This window comes from Oncorhynchus keta, chromosome 1, assembly GCF_023373465.1.
Source record: "Oncorhynchus keta strain PuntledgeMale-10-30-2019 chromosome 1, Oket_V2, whole genome shotgun sequence".
NCBI classification, from domain to species: Eukaryota; Metazoa; Chordata; class Actinopteri; order Salmoniformes; family Salmonidae; genus Oncorhynchus; species Oncorhynchus keta.
In genome coordinates this window covers 55,064,560-55,092,500 of record NC_068421.1, presented here as the reverse complement: position 1 = coordinate 55,092,500, position 27,941 = coordinate 55,064,560, and the positions used below count along the sequence as shown (strand labels likewise).

At 43.3% G+C, this 27,941-nt stretch overlaps 1 protein-coding gene and 1 pseudogene across 4 annotated transcripts; one reads left to right on the top strand and one right to left on the bottom strand.

Moving 5' to 3' along the window:
- The first annotated feature begins 244 nt into the window (after window positions 1–244).
- Window positions 245–24,242, top strand: LOC118388160 (regulator of nonsense transcripts 1-like). Of its 4 annotated transcripts, none has more exons than XM_052528037.1 (24): window positions 245–656; window positions 1,293–1,432; window positions 1,582–1,671; window positions 1,766–1,933; window positions 2,507–2,687; window positions 2,953–3,114; window positions 4,172–4,256; window positions 4,496–4,594; window positions 5,221–5,329; window positions 5,587–5,746; window positions 6,019–6,137; window positions 6,345–6,509; window positions 7,660–7,774; window positions 7,977–8,120; window positions 8,274–8,487; window positions 8,937–9,054; window positions 9,186–9,342; window positions 9,609–9,751; window positions 10,204–10,378; window positions 10,625–10,706; window positions 17,883–18,044; window positions 18,324–18,550; window positions 19,760–19,882; window positions 20,015–24,242. In XM_052528037.1, exons 1-23 carry the CDS (start codon window positions 486–488, stop codon window positions 19,877–19,879), a joined length of 3,306 nt encoding a protein of 1,101 aa, XP_052383997.1. In that variant the 5' UTR covers window positions 245–485; the 3' UTR covers window positions 19,880–19,882; window positions 20,015–24,242. The 4 variants fall into 4 exon arrangements, with proteins under 4 accessions (XP_052383997.1, XP_052383994.1, XP_035632885.1 ...); XM_052528034.1 differs by having other exon boundaries at window positions 5,206–5,329; XM_035776992.2 differs by having other exon boundaries at window positions 4,172–4,259.
- Window positions 24,243–25,866: 1,624 nt separating this feature from the next.
- On the bottom strand, window positions 25,867–27,595 carry LOC118395852 (probable ATP-dependent RNA helicase DDX49; annotated as a pseudogene).
- Window positions 27,596–27,941: the final 346 nt, after the last annotated feature.

Here is a 27,941-nt window from a genome sequence, read left to right as displayed (position 1 = left end):
AGTGGTTGGTTTTGTAAACAAAAATAAACATTGAAAAAGATGACCCTCATTAACGTTTGAATAAATAAATGAACATCATTTTGGTTTCCCATGTGCCTCGAGAATAACCCACACACAATGTTAATTATCTTCCAACCATAAGTATATTCATAGTAAACACTTCTAGTTGACATGATAAAAAATAGATTTTGTCACCAATATCAATCAATCCATCAATAATAGTTTCATCCTCCTTCATTTGCATTTCTGTTCTCTATGCACGCTGTGTGGCTAGGAAGTTCGTCACTGTTTGGTGTTGAAGTTCAGGCGCCTCGAGTTGTTTTCGGTTTAATTTCTGGTGCAGTTAGAATTTTGTTTAGGTTCAAATCAGACTCGAAGCAGAAACGGTGATCACAGATATCAGCATTGATAAACATATCACTGAAGATCTTGATCATATTCATCGCCGCATCGGAGTCCGTTTAGGACGCGCAACTTGTGTCGAGATGAGTGTGGAAGCGTACGGGCCGAGTTCTCAAACGCTCACCTTCCTGGACACTGAAGAAGCGGAGCTACTTGGAGCAGATACCCAGGGCTCGGAGTACGAGTTTACCGATTTTACCCTACCTAGCCAGACACAAACTCAAGGCCACACCCAGAGTCAGCTGGACAATCAGGTTTCTATTCTTCATGTCAACATTAACGTTAGGTAGCCAAACACGCTAGCTAACAAGTAACGTTAATGCTTTAGTTTGCTTGCTCGCCACCACCAACAATGTTGACTGTTTGCTTACGCTATCAACAGTTAGCTAGCCAGCTAATATTATAAAGCGTTGTTAGCCAGTGATCGTACTAGCTAGCTGACTAGCTAACTTGTTTGCTAACTAGCTAGCATTATATGTATCAATCACTTTTTACACGTCACTGGGCTGGCTATATTATAAAGTTAGTTAGTGATAGCTAACAGTGTAAGGTAGCTTTAGTTAGCTAACTTAGCTTCTTGTCTAACACCGTATCGCCACCCATTGACTTCCTCCTCTCCAAAATGAAAGGCCAAAAACATGTGCTAAATAATGGTCATGCTAAAATTGCTGACAACAACAACAGTACCGATGTGGGTAACGACGTTCTGCAGCAGTTCCAAGTATTCATCAAGTGGTTTGACTACAAACCAAAAAAATAGTCCACAAATGTGAAGTTTACCTTGTTTAAAGTTGTATGTGTTCATTGTAGTGGCAAATTAAATATGTTTCTAACGTTACCTAGTGCCATAGCAATAGTTCAGTCTTAATTCAACCATACTGTATCTGTAGGTGAATGGTCCTAATGAAGGGCTTCACAATGGAGGGGTTGATGATGTTGCCAAGGCGAGCCAAATTCTCTCTGAGTTGAACTTTGAGGAGGATGAAGAGGACACCTATTACACTAAAGACCTCCCACTGCATGCCTGCAGGTAATTTGTAAATAAAGTAAAATAATAACTGTTGTAATATAAATGTATTATAACTCTGTTATTGCTTTCGGTGCTGCTTCACCGGATTATGAGTAAATACGTATGACGAGAAGTCATAAAAGGGCCTGTTGCTATGTTTCTTTTTTCAGTTACTGTGGCATCCATGATCCTGCGTGTGTGGTGTACTGCAACACAAGCAAGAAGTGGTTCTGCAATGGACGTGGCAATACATCTGGCAGGTATGCATCACGACAGCATCATATCCACACCAAAAAAATGCATTCATAACATGCGTGTGCATGTAAGTTGATCGTCTTCCATGCTCTCGTTCAGCCACATCGTAAACCACTTGGTGAGAGCCAAATGCAAAGAGGTGACTCTGCACAAAGACGGGCCGTTGGGCGAGACGGTGCTGGAGTGCTACAACTGTGGCTGTCGCAACGTCTTCCTCCTGGGCTTCATACCCGCCAAGGCCGACTCTGTGGTGGTGCTGCTGTGCAGGTGTGTATGTGCTGCAAAAGAGGGAATGTGTGGTGTGATAGAGAAACTGATTGTGTGTGTGTTATTACCATAGATTTGACAGTATACACACGTGTTGCCATAGAGGCCGTGATGTAAACGTAAGTATCAATTCAATGCTTATTTGTCACTTACACCGTTTACAGCAGGTTGAAAAGGTGCAGCGAAGAGCTTGCAAGTTAGTATTTCGCTGCACCGTTTATACCTGCTATAAACTGTGTATATGACTTATAAACTTGATTTGAGAATGTCCTATTATGGCAAGAGATCAGCACAATCTTCTGTCGAACAGACTTTCGATAATGCAAGTGTAAGAGGACTGGCCACCCCACATAGCCTGGTTCCTCTCTAGGTTTCTTCCTAGGTTTTGGCCTTTCTAGGGAGTTTTTCCTAGCCACCGTGCTTCTACACCTGCATTGCTTGCTGTTTGGGGTTTTAGGCTGGGTTTCTGTACAGCACTTTGAGATATCAGCTGATGTACGAAGGGCTATATAAATACATTTGATTTGAATTTGATTTGATATGTTGACTATATCCAAATGTTTGTGCTCTTAGGCAGCCATGTGCCAGTCAGAGCAGCCTGAAAGACATAAACTGGGACAGTTCCCAGTGGCAGCCGCTGATCCAGGACCGCTGCTTCCTGTCCTGGCTGGTAAAGATCCCCTCGGAGCAGGAGCAGCTCCGGGCCCGACAGATTACCGCCCAACAGATCAACAAGCTAGAGGAGCTCTGGAAGGTACTGGGCTGACTCAACCCATCCAGGGCCATGAAGTAGACAATACACGTATCTTAACTTCAGAAATAACCATGAAACACCACAGCATCAAACATACTGGGGGGGTTCATTCAACAAATCAAGGCCTCTTTTGGGGCAGAAAGGCAACAAAACTAGGCAGGGACAGTCCCTACCAACACCTATCAGTAGCTGTAGGAGGAATCAGTCAGTGTTACCATATATGGATGTGCATGAAAGCTTAAACATGTGCATCCTCTCGTCTCAGGACAATCCAACAGCCACTCTGGAGGATCTGGAGAAGCCCGGTGTAGACGAGGAGCCTCAACATGTGCTGCTGCGCTACGAGGATGCCTACCAGTACCAGAACATCTTCGGCCCCCTTGTCAAACTGGAGGCCGACTACGACAAAAAGCTTAAAGAGTCCCAGGTATAGCCTCCACATCCCCTTTAGATAATTAGGTCCCTTTAAAAATCTGCGATGTGGAGAACCCGGATGGAGTCACGGAATGCAGACATTAAACAATATTCAAAAATGTATTGAACATATTAGGAAACCGACTAAATGTATTGAACTTTGTAGTCATGCGTTGATTCAGTTTTTACCTTCAACATTCTGAAGAGACAGTATGAGAATGCCCCTGTCTGTGTGTGCGAGTTTGTCTACCACTTTGTGTGGCTGATAGCGATGATGCTAATGAAAACTATTGTCTGGTAGATGGAAAGGCTTTCCCAAAAACCTTTTCAATTAAATATCAATTGCAAAGTAGTCTATGCCTACCTGGCAGAATGATGTCATGATTATTTGCATCAATCCAGTGGTGATTTGTAAAGCAAACTCTGCACTCACATGTGTACTACAGAAAAACCAAAGTCTCTTGCTGGTGCACACTTGAATTATGGGTATCTATACCCAAAAATGTAAAATTCTTAGATTTTTTATTTTTTCTCCCCCAGACCTCAAATGTGGTCTTCTGATGCAGTTTAAATGTTGTTGCAGATTTGGAACATCCAATTTTGTAGTTTTTTAAATATATATATTTTTTAAGTGTGTTTTAGTGAGCGAAAACCAGAAAACCGTCAGGAAATCTGAAACATGGAAAAACAGAATTAATCAAAAATTAAATCTGATTTTATAGGGCCCAAGATCACCCATAAGCTCCCCTTTAAGTCAACAAAACGTCAGTCACACATGAGTCTACTGTGCAACTGCCTACTACAACATACCCACTCTATTAAATGTTTACATGCAGTACTTAATCTGTCTTGTGTAAAGGTAAAATCATAATGGTGGGAACCTTGCTATAACCCGGACAAATTTGTCAAATCAGTGAACATGTGCAGGGAACGATGCATGTTCAAAGAAAAGGAAACTGTACTTGAACATAGCAAGGGGGCGGAGTTTTCTTTTATGTAGCTAATAACAGTATGACGACTAACTTGTCCTATTTATTGTTTCCCTTCTTCTCATCTGGAACTCTTCATAGACCCAAGATAATATAACGGTCAGGTGGGACCTGGGGCTGAATAAAAAGCGGATTGCCTATTTCTCCTTGCCCAAGACGGATTCAGGTGGTAATTCTTTCAATTGACTTTTCTCTGTCTACCGGTTGTTCTGCTGTGCATAGAGAACCCTTGCATCCCACGCACCCCATACCTGCATCCCTGGTGGTGTGTTCGTTTTGTGTCGTGCCGTGTGTGTACGGTATTGTATTCTGTCCGCCTCATTGGAACCATTATTCGTATATTTTGTGATTATACTTTTGAGCAAAGTGTTTCTGATGTGTCTCTGTTTGTGGTGGTTTGTACAGACATGCGGCTGATGCAGGGAGATGAGATTTGTCTGCGCTACAAAGGAGACCTGGCTCCACTTTGGAAAGGCATCGGCCATGTCATCAAAGTCCCAGACAGTATCCTTTAACTAAAAGACCATTTCTGAAGAAAAACTTTAATTCTTCAATGGTTGCTCATCTCTACCCTTCTGACCACCTTTTCAAAGTGGTCCCTTTTTAACAAATAGGATCCACCTCTCCATCTTCATTTTTCCATGGTGGGGGTCAGAAAAAAAAAAAGCAATTTTGTGTCTCAACTTATCAGCCAATCTGGACATTCTCAATGTCTCAAATGCAGACTAGTTCTTGGTAACCAATGCAAAACGTGAGGTAATCAGTCTAATGATACTAGCCACGTTATTGGGTTGCAATGTTCAAAGGCTTGCAGAAATAAATCATATTTTATTGGGAGATAATTGCCTAATTTAAACCAAATTATTAAGGGTTCAATACCCCATAGAACTCCCTTAGGAGAAGCCCACCCATTAGTTAATGCCCCTCAAGTTTGCACCTGGCTAGTGTATCTGATATATGCTAATGTAGGGGAAAATCTACAGTTTTGTAGACCTTGCTTTTCTTCCCTACTATTAGCCCCGTTCAAGTGGGCGGGGGAGGGGATGGGGACACGTCTTTTTCTTTCTAACATTCCACAAGGAGGATTGGCTATTTTGCTGTACTTATTTCCTTAGCACCCTTTGTGAAAGACTATGGAGATGAGATTGCTATAGAATTGCGCAGCAGTGTCGGAGCACCTGTGGAAACAACCCACGACTACCAGGTGGATTTCGTGTGGAAGTCCACTTCCTTTGACAGGTGTGACAAGCCGATCGGAATATTTAAGCAGTTCTACTTTGGTTGTTGACGCTCTGGTGTTCCTAACGTGACTTCCAGAGTACTGATGCCTTAGCTTCGGCAGCGTTTCAAAATGATTTATCTTGAACATAACTCCTGACGTATATTGAAGAATTGAATGAATAAGACATGATATGATGGTACTAGCTGGTATTATTGCTGTTAATCACGTCACTCTCTATCGCCACCATAACCCATTGGTTTCCACTGGGTTCCAGAATGCAGAGTGCCCTGAAGACCTTTGCTGTGGACGAGACGTCCGTGTCAGGCTACATCTACCACAAACTGCTGGGCCACGAGGTGGAGGATGTCATCATCAAGTGTCAGCTGCCCAAACGCTTCACTGCCCAGGGCCTGCCCGATCTCAACCACTCTCAGGTCTGACCCACACACATACTCTTAACACCTCTCTGACCTGACCCAACCTGACTGCCGGAAACTGAACTTGTTTGCATTTTTAACCATTGGTTTTAGTGGATGAATGATCACAGAAAATGAGACATTTCCTCTTATGATGGGGAAACCTTATTATAGTAACGTCGTCTTATAATCACGAAGAACTTCATTTGGAGTTAGATGTTAATTCCCCGTACTACCATGTGCTCTTTGCGCAGCTTTCATAAATGTTTTGATTTGTGTGTGTAAAATAGGTGTATGCTGTGAAGACTGTGCTGCAAAGACCCCTCAGTCTTATCCAAGGCCCCCCCGGCACTGGGAAAACTGTCACCTCTGCCACCATAGTGTACCAGCTCGCCAGGCAGGGCAACGGGTAAGATGGGTTGCACTCACTATGCATATGTGTCTTTTTAAAGCATTTTTGTGTGCAGTTTACATTCAAGTCGTTAAGCGGAAGCTCATCTAGAACGACTTACAGCAAGTGTATCGTACTTAACGAGAATCTGAAGCGACGCACATCAAAAGCATCTCCACTTTGCCCTAGCTTTCTGCGTTCATCTGTTGTGTTTGGTTCCTGCAGACCCGTGCTGGTGTGTGCTCCCAGTAACATCGCGGTGGACCAGCTGACTGAGAAGATCCACATGTCAGGTCTGAAGGTGGTCCGGCTGTGTGCTAAGAGCAGAGAGGCCATCGACTCCCCCGTCTCATTCCTGGCGCTGCACAACCAGATCCGCAACATGGACAGGTGGGGCATGCTGGGAAATTAAGTCTTTGTTAGCACTGTCTGAAATATAATTTTACACGTAGTAGTGCTCTCGTAATCACTCATGTCAATGCTTGTAGCAGTGTACTATCCCTGTTTTGAATATCAAATAATTACAGAAAGGGAAGGATGGATTTTTTAAGCACTTACAACAGAACCTTTGATAGATATAATAACTCTTAATTCTGTGTGTTTCTAATGGGGGTGTTCCTCTGCTCAGGCTTTGCTAACTCATGCCAAATCTTAAAACGCCTGGATAAGTATTTTAATTATCCGCTAACCACATTGTCATAGCAATCTGTAAGTCGATGATACAGTCGATGACGTGGCACGTAAACATTGGTTAATGCATGCAACTTCTGAGCAGGGGAATGCAACCACAGACGTAGTTTCGCATAGCCATACCTCCAAATCGCATTGTTGTCACACCTCATTTGGAGGTCTGGAGAATTTTATATAATCCGAAATCTCTTGATTGGTCTGATGGCTTCCAGCGGCTACAATTTATTGGATGTTCAATTTCAAGAACCGTAACTCTCACATGTGACCGGGGCCACACTTGTAGAGAGTGGTTGCGTATGCTAGTTTGCAACATCGCAGAAAATATAAGACAACCTGGAGAAAAAAATGAATTCTGTTTTGGCAGAAATGTGCTCTACACAAATCGAGTCGAAGGCATTACAAATTCTCTGCACCCTACAAAACAAAAAGAGAGGTTATGGCGTGTCTACCTACAGGCCGTGGTAATAGTTTAGTGTGGCAGTCTGATTTATTGAAAGTGGAGAAACCGATGGTAATAGTAGTTTCTCATCTGATGTCAATAATCAAGGATCAGGTTTGTGTCCTTAACTCTCAAGGAATCGCCGCCGCATACGTGGTTTGAAATGAGATGGAGAACCGTTGCTCCTACGACACTATTCTAGTGGGCACCTTCAGAGCTCCGCCCAAACAAGGCATTTAATTGGTTTGAGGTGTTGCAAGGCGTCACTGATTCACTCCGGCTTTATACCCCTTTGGAACTACTTTCTGCCATTAACTTCGCCAGGTTTTCCGATTAGGGAAGCCAGGTTCTCGACAAGGCTACTAATGACTCAACCCACTTTGCCTGCTCTGTGTCTGGTGTGACCCTCAGTATGCCAGAGCTGCAGAAGCTGCAGCAGCTGAAGGATGAGACCGGGGAGCTGTCGTCTGCTGACGAGAAGCGTTACCGGGCCCTGAAGCGCACCGCTGAGCGAGAGCTGCTCACGGTGAGGAGGACTTTTACAACACTTACACCTTTGTCGCCCGATATGTCACAGCAGTATTATGAGAAGAGTATGGCAGGTGCTGTCAAGTAGAACGTTTTTTTTTTTTTTTTGACCTAGCGAAGATGATATGGGTTCCCTGTTCCTTCAATTTCAAACCAACTGTTAACCTGTTAACCACTGTTCCTCTTCTGTCCCTCGGCAGAATGCGGATGTGATCTGCTGTACCTGTGTGGGGGCAGGAGATCCACGCCTGGCCAAGATGCAGTTCCGCTCCATCTTGATTGATGAGAGCACCCAGGCCACCGAGCCAGAGTGCATGGTGCCTGTGGTCCTGGGTGCCAAGCAGGTACAACCACACACACCAATTTATGTTCAAGATAAACAGCTCAACTAGGTCAATTGTCCGTGACTTACTCAATCCAGACGAAAACAATGTAAAAGCCCATGAGAATATTTGGTTAATTGATTGTCATTTCATCATTAATTCCCCCCTTCACAGCTCATTCTGGTGGGAGACCACTGCCAGCTGGGCCCAGTAGTGATGTGTAAGAAGGCAGCCAAAGCAGGCCTGTCCCAGTCTCTGTTTGAGCGTCTGGTGGTGCTGGGCATCAGGCCCATTCGTCTGCAGGTGCAGTACCGTATGCACCCGGCCCTCAGCTCTTTCCCCTCCAACATCTTCTACGAGGGCTCCCTGCAGAACGGAGTCACCGCTGGTGAGTTAGACGTTTTCACCAGGCTTCTCGGTCATATTATAGCTTTTGAATTGTCATGTGTTAAAAATAAAATGTACAAAAAATGTTTTCATTTCAAAATAATTCACACTTATTATCAGCAATGTACTGGTGCCTTGCATCTAGAACATGTGACGTTTTTGTAGAAAGTGTGTTTGTTCACCCCTAGAAGATCTAGAAGTAGAAGTGTAGATCTGCTTTGGATTCAAGCGGTGTTTGTGTTCATACACTGAGTATAAAGCATTTACTCTACTGTGGAAGTTTGTTAGGCCATTCTGAAATCGACTGCAACTCAAAGCATATTGCTTTTGGGCACGTATTTGCTGTTGAATAAAATGGCCAATTTTAGGTTTGTTCACAATCTCACTGAATTATTGAAGACCAATTCCTATACTAACCATGTTGACAAATTCTCTGTTTATCCTGGGAAGCTGACCGCATCAAGAAAGGCTTTGACTTCCAGTGGCCGCAGCCAGACAAGCCCATGTTCTTCTATGTAACTCAAGGCCAGGAGGAAATAGCCAGCTCTGGAACGTCTTACCTGAACAGGTACGGCTAACAGTCCTGTCAAGGTTCATCTCAAAGCATCAACAGAATTGATTGCTATTTTGAAATGCACATAGAGTGCGTCTCTTCGTTTAGTTTGACTGGAATCATTTTAAACACTGTCCTCTCCCCAGAACTGAGGCGGCCAACGTGGAGAAGATCACAACCAGGCTGCTGAAGGCTGGGGCCAAGCCTGACCAGATAGGCATCATCACCCCCTACGAGGGCCAGAGGTCCTACCTGGTGCAGTACATGCAGTTCAGTGGTTCCCTCCATACAAAACTCTACCAGGTACGGCAGTATAGCTGAACTTGCACTTGTCTTGGGAAAAAAACAATTCAATGTATTTTTGTTGTCGCAAGTCTTCTCAAGAACATGATTTGTGATATCGATTTGCTTTGTTATTGTTCTGCAGATGGTAGCAGACTTATAAAATCTTAAAATAATATTGCGCTGCTAGTTCTGTCGATCCCTGTTGCCATTTGACCAATGCCAAATGCAACAGGTCTCGATGACCAATGTTACAACACGGTTCTATCCTCTTGTCTTGCTATCAGGAGGTTGAGATCGCCAGCGTGGACGCGTTCCAGGGCAGGGAGAAGGACTTTATCATCCTGTCGTGCGTACGAGCCAACGAGCACCAGGGCATCGGCTTCCTCAATGACCCGCGCCGTCTCAACGTGGCCCTCACCAGAGCCAAGTAAGCATCTGGACCATTAGTCTTCATTCTCACCACAGCTTCTCTGGATGGACAGTTTCAAATCTGTATGGACAAAGTCATAGAATTACATATAAAAGACCTAGAATGGACAATGGGATCCTAGCAATAGTTACTTCATAGGATGTCTGTGTTCAAAGTCATGGTAGTTTAGAAGCCTTGATGATGAATCGTGATGAGCCTCAGTGGAACAGTATAGAATGCATCATCAAAAGATCTATGTGAATCCCTGTCCACATTCATCCTTGACACCGTAGACAAAATGGTGCAGTTTGAGACTGCCTTGTCCTTAGATAGATTTCTCCCACTGTGTGTGTGTGTGTGTGTGTGTGTGTGTGTGTGTGTGTGTGTGTGTGTGTGTGTGTGTGTGTGTGTGTGTGTGTGTGTGTGTGTGTGTGTGTGTGTGTGTGTGTGTGTAACACGTATATTTTCAGGTATGGGGTGATCATTGTGGGCAACCCAAAGGCCCTGTCCAAGCAGCCTCTGTGGAACCACCTTCTCAACTACTACAAGGAGCAGAAGGTTCTGGTGGAGGGACCCCTCAACAACCTGAGAGAGAGCCTGATGCAGTTCAGCAGGCCCCGCAAGCTGGTCAATGCCATCAACCCTGTGAGTTATCACACTTGCATGAACACACATTATATGTTGTAGTGTACAGTTGGCACATGTTTTCAGTGTGGGTATTGAACCCATGATGAGTCTGTTCCCCTCATATCCTTTTTTAAATGAGTACTTAACACTTTTACCTCAGTAATACTTTGGCCAATATGTAATGCCATTTACAGCAATGTTATTACAACAGTACAGCAGTGCCACTGTGTTTTTGAGGGTATTGAACCCTTGTCTGTGTTCCAGGGAGCCCGGTTCATGAGCACTGCCATGTATGATGCCCGTGAGGCCCTCATCCCTGGGTCTGCCTACGATCGCAGCAGCGCAGGTTAGTGGGAAAGTGTTTAATATAAGGCCGTGGCTACGGATACAGAGTTTTTGCCCACGCCTTCCGGAAACCTCTTTCTCAAAGCTAACGTTCCGGATCACGTTCGGCATGTGTTATTTTACACACGTTTGTTTTTCTAACGTATTTGCTGCTCACACTCCTCTCTTCACATTTTGCTCTTTTACTCACCTTCTTCTGAACCATGATGATGTCTCTGACTCCTATTTTTAAACAGCTAAATTAAAAAACCCTGCGCCGATTTGAACAAACATTCCAAAAAATATACACTGCTCAAAAAAATAAAGGGAACACTAAAATAACACATCCTAGATCTGAATGAATGAAATATTCTTATCAAATACTTGTTTTCTTTACATAGTTGAATGTGCTGACAACAAAATCACACAAAAATTATCAATGGAAATCAAATTTATCAACCCATGGAGCTCTGGATTTGGAGTGACACTCAAAATTAAAGTGGAAAACCACACTACAGGCGGATCCAACTTTGATGTAATGTCCTTAAAACAAGTATAAATTAGGCTCAGTAGTGTGTGTGGCCTCCACGTGCCTGTACAACCTCCCTACAACGCCTGGGCATGCTCCTGATGAGGTGACGGATGGTCTCCTGAGGGATCTCCTCCCAGACCTGGACTAAAGCATCCGCCAACTCCTGGACAGTCTGTGGTGCAACGTGGCGTTGGTGGATGGAGCGAGACATGATGTGCTCAATTAGATTCAGGTCTAGGGAACAGGCGGGCCAGTCCATAGCATCAATGCCTTCCTCTTACAGGAACTGCTGACACACTCCAGTCACATGAGGTCTAGCATTGTCTTGAATTAGGAGGAACCCAGGGCCAACCGCACCAGCATATGGTCTCACAAGGGGTCTGAGGATCTCATCTCAGTACCTAATGGCAGTCAGGCTACCTCTGGCAAGCACATGGAGGGCTGTGCGGCCCCCCAAAGAAATGCCACCCCACACCATGACTGACCTACCGCCAAACCGGTCATGCTGGAGGATGTTGCAGGCAGCAGAACGTTCTCCACGGCATCTCCAGACTGTCACGTCAGTCACATGTGCTCAGTGTGAACCTGCTTTCATCTGTGAAGAGCACAGGGCGCCAGGGGCGAATTTGCCAATCTTGGTGTTCTCTGGCAAATGCCAAACGTCCTGCACGGTGTTGGGCTGTAAGCACAACCCCCACCTGTGGACGTTGGGCCCTCATACCACCCTCATGGAGTCTGTTTCTGACCGTTTGAGCAGACATATGCACATTTGTGGCATGCTGGAGGTCAATTTGCAGGGCTCTAGCAGTGCTCCTCCTGGCACAAAGGCGGAGGTAGCGGTCCTGCTGCTGGGTTGTTGCCCTCCTATGGCCGCCTCCACGTCTCCTGGTGTACTGGCCTGTCTCCTGGTAGTGCCTCCATGATCTGGACACTAAGCTGACAGACACAGCAAACCTTCTTGCCACAGCTCGCATTGATCTGCCATCCTGGATGAGCTGCACTACCTGAGCCACTTGTGTGGGTTGTAGACTCCGTCTCATGCTACCACTTGAGTGAAAGCACCGCCAGCATTCAAAAGTGACCAAAACATCAGCCAGGAAGCATAGGAACTGAGAAGTGGTCTGTGGTTGCCACCTGCAGAACCACTCCTTTATTGGGGGTGTCTTGCTAATTGCCTATAATTTCCACCTGTTGTCTATTTCATTTGCATAACAGCATGTGAAATTTATGGTCAATCAGTGTTACTTCCTAAGTGGACAGTTTGATTTCACCGAAGTGTGATTGACTTGGAGTTACATTGTGTTGTGTTTAAGTGTTCCCTTTATTTTTTTGAGCAGTGTATATTATTAGGGCTGTCCCCGACCAAAATAAATCTTGCTTGACCAAGAGTCATCTGTCAAGTTTTTAAACGTGTATTTCCCCAATATAATATAGACACATTTGTTTAGGAAAATAATTTCCTATTCCCTCAACCCTTTGAGAGTCCTTTAGGTGCCTTTTGGCAAACTCCAAGCAAGATGTACCTTTTTTACTGAGGAGTGGCTTCTGTCTGGCCAGAGGAACTCTGGAGCTCTGTCAGTGACCATCGGGTTCTTGGTCACCTCTCTAACCAAGGTCCTTCTCCCGATTGCTCAGTTTGGCCGAATCAGACAGGTGTAACACATACAATTTCAGTAGCACATGTCTTAGAGCAATAGACTGTGCCATCCCCACGGCCTTCACAATGGATTAATCCACTGAGACAGGCACGAATCAGACAGGTGTAACACATACAATTTCAGTAGCACATGTCTTGGAGCGATAGACTGTGCCATCCCCACGGCCTTCACAATGGATTAATCCACTGAAACAGGCACGAATCAGACAGGTGTCTTGTACTCCATATTTAAAAAAATATATAGTTGCTTCTGCTTCACTAAAGAAATCTCAGTCAACCAACGGCCTATCGACAAAACAATTGACCAGTCGACTAAATGGGGTCAGCCCTATATATTAGGAAGGCTACAACCTGTCTGTTGTAACGGATATTGCAGGTGCACAAGCAGGATGCAGAGGCCCTACACTTTGGAGCAAAAAACCATCAGCGTGTTGTGTGACGTGGGCTAATCTTTATAGGTGCTGCCATATCGTACACATGTCTGCCTCCTGTGCGACTTAGTCAGTGTTTGGGTTGATTGATGGAAAAAATTGAATTCCATCTCTAATTACACTGCGTATCTGTCTTGCTGCGTTCCACCTCTGGGCAGCCGAGAATGTATCCAGACCGGTAAAAAGAGTCTGACAATGGGCCCGGTGCCACAGTTATGCCATATATGCTGCTGTACCGTGGCGAGAGTAAATGGCTGCATGTGAACTCCGCAGCTAAGAACATGATATTGCTAGACTGCCTGTTTGTGTCATGCTTATGTTTGCAATACTGGCAACAAAGTTTGTACTAACATGTCTAATGTATTTTGTGTCAAACATGTACATAGCTGTAGCCTACTTCTCTCCTGAAAGAAATAACTTGAAGACGTGTGCTTATGCTTACTGCGGCATGTAATGCAATATTTAGAACAGTACAACATGAAGTTTTGTAGGCTACACCAGTGACCAGACGAAGGCAACCGAGTAGGGGGAGCGGCAGGGGAGCACTGAGCGCGGCAGTACGTAGGCAGCAGAGTGGTCACTCCAGCACCTCCGCAGATATATCTGTATTTTTAGCCTGGGCAAATTGGGATACTAGAAACTCTGTATCCGTAGCCACTTCGTTTTCATTGTTTTATAATGCGTGAACTTGTTCTTTTAACCTCTTCAATAGCCCACTAGCATTTACAGTGCCTTCAAAGTATTCATACCCCTTGACTTATTCCACATTTTGTTGTTAGTCTGAATTCACAACTGAATTAAATATTTGTTTTCAGCCATTTACCCATACCCCATCATGACCAAGTGAGAACATGTTTTTAGACATTTTTGCACGTTTTATTGAAAATGAAACATTTAATTTAAGTATTCACACCCCTGACTCCATACAGCTGTGAGTCTTTCTGGGTAAGTCTCTTAAGAGCTTTCCACACCTGGATTGTTCAACATTTGCCCTTTTATTCTTTTCACAGTTCTTCATGTTCTGTCAGATTGGTTGTTGATCGTTGCTAGACAACCATTTTCAGGTCTGGCCATAGATTTTCAAGTAGATTCAAGTCAAAACTGTAACTTGGCCACTCAGGATGATTCACTGTCTTGTTGCTAAGCGACTCCAGTGTAGATTTGGCCTTGTGCTTTAGGTTATTGCCCTGCTGAAAGGTGAATTCATTTCCCAGTGTCTGGTGGAAAGCAGACTGAACCAGGTTTTCCTCTCGGATTTTGCCTGGCTAAGCTCCGTTTCTGTTTTCATACTGAAAAACTCTCCAGTCCGTAACGATTGCAAACATACCCATAACATAATGCAGCCACCACAATGCTTGAAAATATAGAGTGTGGTGCTCCGTAATGTGTTGTATTGCATTTGCCCCAAAGATAACTTTGAGGCAAATAACTATTGAAGAGAAAAAAAAGTTACTTGCTTTGCCACATTTTTTGCAGTTTTACTTTAGTGCCTTGTTGCAAAGAGGATGCATGTTTTAGAACAAATGTATTCTGTACAGGCTTCCTTTCCCTCTGTCAATTAGGTTAGTATTGTCTAGTAACTACAATATTGTTGATCCATCCTTTCGGAGAAAACTATCACCGCCATTGTAACTGTTTCACAGTCCCCATTGCTCTCATGGTGAAATTCTTGAGTGGTTCCTTCCTCTCCTGCAACTGAGTTAGGAAGGGCGCCTGTATCTTTGTAGTGACTGGGTGTATTGATACACCATCCAAAGTGTAATTAATAACTTTACCATGCTCAAAGGGATATTCAATGTCTGCTTTTTTTTAACCCAGCTACCAATAGATGCCCTTCATTACGAGGCATTGGAAAATCTCCCTGGTCTTTGTGGTTGAATCTATGTTTGAAATTCACTGCTCGACTGAGGGACCTTACAATTATCTTTATGTGTGGGGTACAGAGATGAGGTAGTCATGTTAAACATTATTATTGCACACAGTTCATGCAACTTACACTGAACCATAATATAAACTAAAGTGTTGGTCCCATGTTTCATGAGCTGAAATAAAAGATCCCAACAACTTTCCACATGCACAAAAAGCTTATTTCTCTCACATTGTGTGGCCAAATTTGTTTCCATCCCTGTTAGTGAACATTTTCTCCTTTACCAAGAGACTCCATCCACCTGACGGGTGTGGCATATCAAGAAGCTGATTAAACAGCATCATCATTACACAGATCATTGCACCTTGCGCTGAGGACAATAAAAGGCTACTCTAAAACGTGCACTTTTGTCGCACAATGCCACAAATGTCTCAAGTTTTGAGGGAGTGTGCAATTGGCATGCTGACTGCAGGAATGTCCACCCAGAGCTGTTGTCAGATAATTTAATGTTAATTTCTCTACTATCAGCTGCCTCCAATGTCATTTTAGAGAATTTGGCAGTACGTCCAACCGGCCTAACAACCGCAGACCATGTGTATGGTGTTGTGTGGGCGAGCGGTTTGCTGATGTCAATGTTGTGAACCGAGTGCCCCATGGTGGGGTTGTGATATGGGCAGGCATAAGCTACGGACAACGAACACAATTGTATTTTATTTTTTGGCAATTTGAATGCACAGAGATACCGTGACAAGATCCAGAGTCCCATCGTCGGCCATTCATCCACTGCCGTCACCTCCTGTTTCAGCAGGATAATGCACTGCCCCATGTCGCAAGGATCTCTATGCAATTCCGGGAAGCTGAAAATGTCCCAGTTCTTCCATGGCCTGCATACTCACCAGACATTTCACCCATTTGAGCATGTTTGGGATGCTCTGGATCGACGTGTACGACAGCGAGTTCCAGTTCCCGCCTATATTTTTGGGGGCTCCCGGTGGCGCAGCGGTCTAAGGCACTGCATCTCAGTGCTAGAGGCATCACTACAGACCCTGGTTCGATCCCGGGCTGTATCACATCGGGAATCCCATAAGGCGCCAAACAATTGGCACAGCGTTGTCCGGTTTAGGCGGGGGTAGGCCGGCATTGTAAAATAAGAATTTGTTCTTAACTGACTTGCCTAGTTAAATAAAGGTTCAATTAAAATGTAAATATCCGGCAACTTCACACAGCCAATGTAGAGGAGAGGGACAACATTCCACAGGCCACAATCAACAGCCTAATCAACTCTATGCGAAGGAGATGTGTCGCTCTAAATGAGGCAAATGGTTGTCACACCAGATACTGACTGGTTTTCTGATCCATGCCCCTACCTGTTTTTTTTAAGGTGTCTGTGACCAACATATGCATATCTGTATTCCCAGTCATGTGAAATCCATTAGGCTCTAATTTCAATTGACTGATTTCCTTATATGAACTGTAATGCAGGGGAGGCATGTAGCCTGGTGGTTAGTGCGTTGGGCCAGTAACCAAAAGGTGCTAGATTGAATCCCCGAGCTGACCATGTAAAAACCTGTCGTTCTGCCCCTGAACAAGGCAGTTAACCCACTGTTTCTAGGCCGTCATTGTAAATAAGAATTTGTTCTTAACTGACTTGCCTAGTTAAATACATTTTTAAAAATGCAGTAAAATCTTTGAAACTGTTGCATGTTGCATTTTTATATTTTTGTTTATTATATTATGTGACTTGTTAAGCACATTTTTACTCCTTAACATTTTTAGGCTTGTCATTTTATTTTATTTTGATTTATTTCACCTTTATTTAACCAGGTAGGCAAGTTGAGAACAAGTTTCATTTACAATTGCGACCTGGCCAAGATAAAGCAAAGCAGTTCGACAGATACAACGACACAGAGTTACACATGGAGTAAAACAAACATACAGTCAATAATACAGTATAAACAAGTCTATATACGATGTGAGCAAATGAGGTGAGAAGGAGGTAAAGGCAAAAAAGGCCATGGTGGCAAAGTAAATACAATATAGCAAGTAAAACACTGGAATGGTAGTTTTGCAATGGAAGAATGTGCAAAGTAGAAATAAAAATAATGGGGTGCAAAGGAGCAAAATAAATAAATACATTAAATACAGTTGGGAAAGAGGTAGTTGTTTGGGCTAAATTATAGGTGGGCTATGTACAGGTGCAGTAATCTGTAAGATGCTCTGACAGTTGGTGCTTAAAGCTAGTGAGGGAGATAAGTGTTTCCAGTTTCAGAGATTTTTGTAGTTCGTTCCAGTCATTGGCAGCAGAGAACTGGAAGGAGAGGCGGCCAAAGAAAGAATTAGTTTTGGGGGTGACTAGAGAGATATACCTGCTGGAGCGTCATAAGAAAAGGGTTGACTCGACATTTCAACTTTTCATTTTTTAATAATTGTTTTTATTTAAAAAAAACTTCCACTTTGGGGTATTGTGTGTAGGCAAGTGATGACAAAATCTAAATGGAATGCATTTTAAATTCCGGCTGTAACACAATGTTTTTTTTAGGGGGAAGTCAAGGTTGTGAATACTTTCTGAAGGTACTGTAGGCTAATGCCTTGCTAGAACTGTAAGGTGGCACCAGACTTTATTGCATTGCTAGATGCAACATACGCGTCCTACAGCAATAAGACCGCTCACACACTACTGTGACATGTTTTCCGTGTGTTTCTTTCTACAGGGCGTCCATCCAACATGTATTTCCAAACCCACGATCAGATCGGCATGATTGGGACTGGGCCAGCCCACATGGCGGCCATGAACATGCCTATTCCCTTCAACTTGGTGGTGCCCCCCATGCCTCCGCCAGGCTACCTGGCCCAGGCCAACGGCCCTGCTGCAGGTGAGCAAGAAGCGAAACAACTACTATTCATTAGTTGTTCATATATTGACTGGGGGATATTGTATTTCGCCCTGTGAAGTTGGACATTATCCAAATGACCAGAAGTCTCTGTGCTGCTCACAAGAGTATTCTTCATGTGGTACTGTTGTTGGTGATATTATGTTATGGGGGTTTGGAGATGTCCTCGTACCCCTACTATTTCTCGTCTGTAATGCATGTTCATTGTTTGTTCGTGTGTTTGATAAGTGAGCGGGAACATACTCTCTCTGTGCCACCCAGGTCGTGGTGGGGTGCTGAAGGGCAAAGCGGGGCGTGGCGGGCGCCAGAGGACCCGCGGCATGGGGAACCACGGTAGCAGCGGGCAGGCCAACGGGCACAACAGCCAGGCTAGCCAGGACGTATCTTCCCAGCCCTTCTCCCAGGGGCCACTCACCCAGGGCTACATCACCATGAGTCAGCCCTCCCAGATGAGCCAGCCTGGCCTCTCCCAGCCTGAACTTTCCCAGGTAACAAGACCGGCCTAAACTCCACTCTTTACTACCTAATACCAAATCAGAATCTGGCCTTGTCGTACCTTACTCTTCATGTGATTGTGGAGATCTGAGAGGATTAGATGGGTATAAGTAAAAGATTATAACAGCTTCACCTTGCCCATTGGTTAGATGTAATGTTTTTGACATATTGCTTGAACCAAGCAAGAAGCAGTATGGTAATAATAACGTAAGCAATATGGTAATAATGCCACCTCTGATTTGCTGGGTGGAGGTTCATATTGCTGACATCATCTGATACTCTTAGGGAAATGTGTTGGAAGCAATGTCCCCTTTAAGCTGCGTGCGGGCGCGCAGTAGCCTGGGACTGCGCAGAAGAAATACAGTATTGTCCCACGGAGGGAAGCACGAGATTGAACTTCACTCAACTTTTTAGAGTTTAGAGTGAGTTTAGAGTTAGAGTAACACTATCAACGTTTCCCTTTACTGTGGCAATTGTGATCGAATCAGCGCAATATTAGCCACTTTCAATGCAACATACCAAAACAAAAATAACTATGCAAGACTTAGAATGCAAAACTAACTACACAAGAGATTTTGTTGTAGCGTGCGGCATTACCAATCAGAGCTGCAGTAGGCCTATATGCAAATAGACCATTGCCATATATGGATCTGTGCCATTTACTTTGAGTCAGGCTTGAATAAGCTAAGTAGCCAATAAATAGGCAGAGGGTAGCATAATTTGTCTTATTCTCTGTAATAATGGTATGGAAATAATAATGCATTTTATTTTGTAAAGTGGTTTCTTGCATAAAACAACACAACATGCATGTTCTTTTCTAAAGTTTCATGGAATGTAGGCCTACATTGAACACCACACACTGGCTGCTACTGTAGGCTGAATGATAGAACAGCTATTTCCATGTTAAAATGTTATGGGATGCATTTCCTCCATTGTTTTTGATGGTAGACCACTCTGACAGGTCTACATTATGATCAAATAGCCACAGTAGCCTACTTGGCCACTGTTAAAACTAACTTAAACCGGGTACGGCCTCAGTGTTCACAGTAAATGTGCGCTGGAAGTTGCACAGAGTTTTCACAACATTCAAGTTTGCGCTCAGCAGGCCTGACATTTGCTCAGTGCTGAAAAAATGTAGGAAACATTAGTTGGACGAATTATGTTTTGGATGTAATTGGGTGTTTCTCCTTCTGTTTTAACAGGACAGTTATTTAGGTGACGAGTTCAAGTCCCAGATCGACGTGGCTCTGTCGCAGGATTCGACTTACCAGGGTGAACGTGCATACCAACATGGTGGAGTGACTGGACTGTCACAGTACTAGAGTGTAAGATAACTATTCCCATTCCCACGGTACTAGAGCAATCAGGAAGTGTTATTGATTTGACCTCCACTGTACAGACCAATAATCGTGTTGGCGGAAGCCATTTTGAATATCCTTATTGTTTCCTTTTCTCAGGTTGTTGGAAGAGGAGCTAGGTTTGAGCTGAGCTTAGTTCATCAGCATTTTAATCTGGGTAATAATAAAAACAAAAAATGGAGACCTGTTTTCCTCTACAACTGAAGCACCATCGTGTGAAATCAACGGGAGAGAGAAACCAACCAATCGCGCGAGAGAAAAAACGGATGGCCAGGAAGAGGGAACGCGTAGGAGTGAGGGACCACTGCCGGCACATGGGAACGAAAGCGAGAGGAAGACGGTGGCCAGTGGTCGAGCTGTCGTGAGGAAGACGAAACGAGGAACAACTCCCTCCCTCCACAACCCTTTTCCCACCTCACATTCTAACCTCACACCTCTGTCTGAGAAAATGACCAGTTATCCAGAGGACCTTGCTCTTTGATCAGCTAACCGAGAAAGAAAGACAAGTTCTCAAGCAACTTGGCTGGGGGAGCACTTTGCACTAACTCTCGAAAGCGGATAACAAGAAAGTAGAGGGGGGAGGGTGTGGAACACTTCAAGCAGGCAACATAGGAAATCGTCACCTCAATGTTGATCACTTGCGGTGTTGATCTCAGATCTGAAATCTCATCAAATGACCGCAAGAGGAACCGTCTCCAAGAGGAACCGTCTCCAAGAGGAACCGTCTCCAAGGGGAACCGTCTCCAAGGGGAACCGTCTCCAAGGGGAACAGTCTCCAAGGGGAACAGTCTCCAAGAGGAACAGTCTCCAAGAGGAACAGTCTCCAAGAGGAACAGTCTCCAAGAGGAACAGTCTCCAAGAGGAACAGTCTCCAAGAGGAACAGTCTCCAAGAGGAACAGTGGCAGTTCACATCGTCGTTCAACTTTGAGTTGAAAAGTTTTCTCCGCTAAAGTCTGATAATAAAGAACTTTGAATTGAAATGCCTTTGATGGCCTTCGGAACCATTTGGCTTTTTCAACAGGTCTTTTCAGAAACAGGTGGTTAACTAGAAGTCTGGTGGAGTTGAGTGGCATGGGGATATCAGAGGAAGGTTTCTGAAGTGGTGAGCTCTGGATCCAAGAGATCTTTAATCATGAGACTATTTGTTTTTGAAGTACCTTATTGCAGAGCGCAAAAGGCAAAACATATTTAATAGAAAAATGACCAGCATTGAAGAATTTTGACTCAATATTATTTGAAGTTGTAGCAAAGGCTTTTTTGATCTTTTGAAAGGGGGGGGGTGCATGAGATGTCGCCCGCTGTGCTGTTCAGCGGATAATATTCTATGTTTTAAATGTTTTTATGCTTAGATTGGCAGCGGCTTTGAATGAATGCTTTACTTGGGGGAATTCCTTGTGGATGTAAGATCCATCTGCATGAACACGGAGCTATTAATGGAAACTGATTTCCACTATAGTCTACACACTTTTGTGTTACTATTGAAGTTGCAAGTGGCTAGGTGTGAAATACGCTACATGGACGAAAGTATGTGGACACACCTTCAAATGAGTGGATTCGGGTATTTCAGATACACCCGTTGCTGACCGGTGTATACAGTCGAGCACACAGCCATGAAGTCTCCATAGACAAACATTGGCAGTAGAATGGCCCGTACTGAAGAGCTCAGTGACTTTCAAAGTGGCAACGTCATAGGATATCACTTTTCCAACAAGTCGGTTTCTGCCCTGCTAGAGCTGTCCGGGTCAACTTTAAGTGCTGGTATTGTGAAGTGGAAATGTCTAGGAGCAACAATGGCTCACCCACGATGTGGTAGGCCACACAAGCTCACAGAATGGGACCGTAGCACGTAATAATCGCCTGTCCTCAGTTGCAACCCTCACTATCGAGTTTCAAACTGCCTCTGGAAGCAACGTCAACACAATAACTGTTCATCGGGAGCTTCATGAAATGGCTTTCCTTGGCCGAGTAGCTACACACAAGCCGAAGATCACCATGCGCAATGTTAAGCGTCGGTCGGAGTGGTGTAAAGCTCGCCACCATTGGACTCTGGAGCAGTGGAAATATGTTTTCTGCAGTGATAAATCACGCTTCATCATCTGGCAGTCGGACGGATGAATCTGGGTTTGGTGGATGCCAGGAGAACACTACCTGCCCGAATGAATAGTACCAACTGTAAAGTTTGGTGAAGGAGGAATAATTTGTCTGGAGTTATTTTTCATGGTTCGTGCTAGGCCCCTTAGTTCCAATGAACGGAAATATTAACGCCACAGCATACAATGACATTCTAGACGATTCTGTGCTTCCAACTTTGTGGCAAAAGTTTTGGGAAAGCTCTTTCCTGTTTCAGCCTGCCAATGCCCCCGTGCACAAAGTGAGGTCCATACAGAAATGGTTTGTCTTTTGGGATGAATTAGAACGCCAACTGCGAGCCAGGCCTAGTTGCCCGACCTCACTAATGCTCTTGTGGCTGAATGGAAGCAAGTCCCCGCAGCAATGTTCCAACATCTAGTGCTGTTATAGCAGCAAAGGGGGGCCGACTCCATATTATTGCCCATGATTTTGGAAGGAGATGTTCGATGTGCAGGTGTCCACATACTTTTGGTCATGTAGTGTAACAGTTAAGGAATAGACTAGGATGGTGGCTGGAAGAAGGATAAGGCTTGAAGATGCATCCCCCGAATCTGGTTATTTAGTATGGAGAGTCAATTGGCATTCAAATTTGAATGTGACTCTTCCCCTGTGAAATGCAGTCGTGCGTACAGAATGTTAGCTACATGACTAGAATTAAGTTGTCAAATCTAAAGTATTTGAAACCATTTCGCACCAGTTACACACAATCAGTAAAATTACCACTGGTACTGATTTTCATACAAGGTGACAGTGATTTATCACATTAAAAAGAATGAATGCATCCGAATCAGTACCCTTAAATTCCTTTTGGTTATTTGCAGGTATAAAGAAGCACAAACATGAATGCAGGTGAAAGCAACCTAAGCCAGCATATACCAACTTCATAGAAAGAATCGCTGAATGTGACCAGTCGGTTGTGACATTGAAACCCACAGAGTCATTACTTGAACCTGAGTCAAAGTGTTTCTGAATGGTTACTGAATGTACGAACTGGTTTAAGCCACCTTCCTTCTCTTAGGAGTTTCCACTAAACCAGGTTGGTAGAATGGCCTTCCTTTTGTAACTTCTATTTTATGAGTGTTTTTACACTTTTGGCTTCCCTATAGTTTGCCCATCTGTTTGCTCCAAATTCCTATGGCTCCCAAACCCTCCATTCTTACCCCTCTGTGAATTGTAATTTCCCCCCATTATTTTATTTTTTGCATGATTTTCCTGCCAGGGGTGAGGTTGTGAACAGCAAAATGACACTTAAACCACACTATATGGTTTAATTTGTTATCCGATGACAAAAGGGGGATTAAATAATGTTTTTTTTAAAGTTTTAAATCAATCATTTAAATAAACTGTCCATGGGACTGTTTTATATTGAGGAATCCATGTCTATTTGAGGAGTCCTCTATCAGTTTTTAGGAATGTCATTTGGATGCTTCGAGCACCAAATTGAAGAATGTATTCATTTTAGCTCACCACCTGCATTGTCCTCTGCTGTGCATTAATTTTTCTTTGTCGTCACCTGACTTTGAATATGTCAATCCAAAACACATTGTATGACAATCTTGCTGTCAAATAGCTAGTCATGGTTGAAGAAATGCTTACAAATGGTCTTTTTTGATCAACATTATGCATTTTTCCATGTTGATTATGTTACTTGTGTTTCACATCAAGAATTCCAGCAGGGAATATAGCATTGCTCCTTATACTTTTTACTAAGATGGTGACATTTATACTTATGTTGAAATGAAATACAGCAATCCTGCTATCAAAGTTTGTCATCTGTTACATGACCAGCACTGCTAACTAGAAATGTATTAAAAGTATATTACCAAACTATACTGCAGGAATCAATGAATAAGAACTAAAAATGTTCCAGTAATGGTAATACGGTAATGTATGCCTTCCTTCTTCCCAGCATTTGGATTCTCACTATGGAAAAACTGCACTGGATCTGCAGGAATTAGTATTTTAGTTGCAGTGATGATTCCTCTCTTGTGAAACAGAAGCAAAGGTTGCTTGCATGTCAAAGGGTTTGAGCAATGAGAAAGTGATTTTTCCATTTATTTGGCATTTACAGATTATGAAACATGTTGCACCTGAACTCTGCGCAATAATGGACAACAGGTCTTGTTATACAGTTGAAGTCGGAAGTTTACATGCACTTAGGTTGGAGTCATTAAAACCAGTTTTTCAACCACTCCACAAATGTCTTGTTAACAAACTATAGTTTTGGCAAGTCGGTTAGAACATCTACTTTGTGCATGACACAACAATTGTTTACACAGATTATTTAACTTACAGTGAATTATATCTCAATTCCAGTGGGTCAGAAGTTTACATACACTAAATTGACTGTGCCCTTTAAACAGCTTGGAAAATTCCAGAAAATGGTGTCATGGCTTTAGAAGCTTCTCATAGGCTAAATGACTAATTGACATAATTTGAGTCAATTGGAGGTGTACCTTCAAACTCAGTGCCTCTTTGCTTGACATCATGGGAAAATCAAAAGGAATCAGCCAAGACCCCAGAAAACAAATTGTAGACCACAAGTCTGGTTCATCTTTGGGAGCAATTTCCAAATGCCTGAAGGTACCACATTCATCTGTACAAACAATAGTACGTAAGTCTAAACACTATGGGACCACGCAGCCGTCATACCGCTCAGGAAGGAGACTGTCTCCTAGAGATGAACGTACTTTGGTGCGAAAAGTGCAAATCAATCCCAGAACAGCAGCAAAGGACCTTGTGAAGACGCTGGAAGAAACGGGTACAAAGGTATCTATTACCACAGTAAAACTAGTCCTATATCGACAAAACCTGAAAGGCTGCTCAGCAAGGAAGAAGCCACTGCAGCATCATGTTGTGTGGGTGCTTTGCTGCAGGAGGGGCTGGTGCACTTCCCAAAATAGATGGCATCATGAGAAAAGAAAATGATGTGGATATATTGAAGCAACATCTCAAGGCATCAGTCAGGAAGTTAAAGCTTAGTCACAAATGGGTCTTCCAAATGGACAATAACCCCAAACATACTTCCAAAGCTATGGCAAAATGACTTAAGGACAACAAAGTAAATGTATTGGAGCTGCCATCACAAAGCCCTGACCTCAATCCCATAGAAACTTTGTGGGCATAACTGAAAAAGCAAGGAGGCCTACAAACCTGACTCAGTGACACCAGCTCTGTCAGGAGGAATGGGCCAAAATTCACCCAACTTATTGTGAGAAGCTTGTGGATGGCTACCCGAAACGTTTGACCCAAGTTAAATGCTACCAAATACTAATTGAGTGTATGGAAACTTCTGACCCACTGGGAATGTGATGAAAGAAATAAAAGCTGAAATCATTATCTCTACTATTATTCTGATATTTCACATTCTTAAAATAAAGTGGTGATCCTAACTGACCTAAGACCGAGCATTTTTACTAGGATTAAATGTCAGGAATTGTGAAAAACAAGAGTATAAATGTATTTGTCTAAGGTGTATGTATGTACTGTATATACACAATTCGTTAATGTACAGTGTTGCATTATATGGACTTCTCTGCCTTTTTTTCCTTTTGAATGTTTTTGCTTCATCAGTTTATTTTTCTGAATGCCATGTTGCGTCTTCTGAATGGTTTCATGTGCCTTCTCCCTGAACAACTTCTTCTCACCCCTTACCTTATCCAGTTCAGCCTTTCTTTCCAGGATCCTCTGACAGGATAGTAGTTGGAATGTCGGGAAAAATCGGCTAAAACCCTTATGACAGCAAAAAAATTTAAGTCTGTCTATGGTGTTGTGGCTCATGGTGAGTGTGTATTTTTACTTTCCCCTCCAATCATATTTTCTAGTTGGTCTCCTTTTTCGAGTGAACATCTGCTGACTCAGGTTTCTGTAACACGAAAGGAATGGTGAGAAGTCACAGCTGTAATATGAGCCCATGTTATCCAACGGCCGCATGTTCACGAGGGGAAATGTCTATATAAACAGAATGTGTTCATACAATTTCACACTAGCGTCTGGCCACGTTGATTTGAGTCAGGATTTTCAACAGGATACTCCTTCAGTTTGGCCTCTGGACAAACGAGAAAGCAAAACAAATAATAATCTAGCTTTCTGCCCCAAGATCATATCCTAAGTGGTGATATTGCGCTAATGGGAATGTCTGAATTGGAAAGGGTAGCAAAGCAATACTAAATCAACTATGTGCAATCAATACTTTTCCGTGTAGGAAATGTACACTTAACTGATCTTCCCCTCGATGGAATGAACCAAGTGGATGTCATACTGTGTCACCAGTGTGATCTAGACACCAAGCCTTTCTGTAGACATATCAGAGAAAAGTGGATTGTGTTTTAAGTCTACAGTAACGGCCTGTGTGATAACAGACAGATACCGGAGTAATGTTACCTGCTCTAGCAGTTCGGCCGACTCTTGTGAATGTAGATCTTGGGCAGACCTGGCGTGTTGTGGTTGATGACAACCTGGACTGTTGGGATATCCAGGCCCTACATAATGAGATTCACAATGGTTTAACCTTTCCATATATTGAAAAAAAAATGGTCTGATTATACGCACTACTGTTGAACACTGAGCTTTCTTATCTGGAAGCTACATCAGTTGCAATCGGGATTTTGAAGACCCTGGACTTGAACTTTGCGAGGTTGGCAAAATGTTGTTTCTGTGAAAAAGGTAACTAGTGTCTTAATTCTGTGTACATTGTCCAAATTAATGTTACTTATTATGACGTGTGTTAAATGTGCTTTTAACCTGTCCTGTAACCCATTAATGAATACAAAGCTACAGTCTGAGCTCGGGTTGTTTACCCGCGTCATCATTGAATGCAAGGAGAGTTACATTTCTGCCGGATCATTGTGAGGATTTGGCAATTCCTGTAGGAAGAATGCAATGCATTAATTATTCAATGTCTAGCCATCATTCTATATTGATGTGTCTGAAGGCCATGATGCAGCAGCATGTTCTATTGGTTCTATTATAATCCACATAGTCATTGTTCTAGGTTCTTCAGTCATCTCCGAGCGAAGGAGTCCTTACTTGCAGGTCTTGGTGAAGATCATGCTGGACCAGTCGTCATGCTCGTCTTAACTTCTGGATCAGATGCACCAGGTAGGCATCTTTTTCTGGCGTCAGGATGTACCTTTAGATCCAACTCCTCTGCTGTGCGGACCCTACGAGAAAAATATTTACAATTTAAGTATGCAGAAGAAATGTAACTAAATTGGTTTGAAATCCTATTAGAAGGCAATACAAAAAAAATAAACCCTATTTATTTATTTAATTTTACCTTTATTTAACCAGGCAAGTCAGTTAAGAACAAATTCTTATTTTCAATGACGGCCTAGGAACAGTCATTGTTCAGGGGCAGAACGACAGATTTGTACCTTGTCAGCTCAGGGGTTTGAACTTGCAACCTTCCGGTTACTAGGCCAACGCTCTAACCACTAAGCTACCCTGCCGCCCCTAATGGTGGGGGGGGGTTAATCTGAGAACCCGAGGAAATAAAGATTGTTTATGACACACTGTTTTGGTTGTCAGTGAAATCCTCACCTAGACATCCTCAAACATGGCCTTTGTGGAAGAAACAATATTTTTTTAAATCTTTGTTTTACCAGAAACTGGATCTTCTTGATGCTGAATGTGTTGGAGATCTGAATGTGGTCTTCCTGGAGTGGCTACAACGACGTGGGGCTTCATGGATAGCTCCAAGGTCTATGTGATCATATGTGTATGGAACATCACCTGAACATGCTGGACAAATGAATAACAATGCAATAAGAGGCAGTGTCGTTGGTAATCGAGATTACTCATTCCACCAATGATGCGGTCCCGCAAGCACATTGGTTTTCCCAGGACTCTGAACTGTTTGGCAATCTGGTAGGCCAATTCCCTGCAAAGGACACA

Coding starts and splice junctions, on each gene's coding strand:
- LOC118388160 (XM_035776986.2), top strand. CDS start 486: ATGAGTGTGGAAGCGTACGGGCCGAGTTCTCAAACGCTCACCTTCCTG. Junction 1,934..2,506: donor GTGGTGGTGCTGCTGTGCAG/GTGTGTATGTGC, acceptor TTGTGCTCTTAG/GCAGCCATGTGCCAGTCAGA. Junction 2,688..2,952: donor AGCTAGAGGAGCTCTGGAAG/GTACTGGGCTGA, acceptor CTCTCGTCTCAG/GACAATCCAACAGCCACTCT.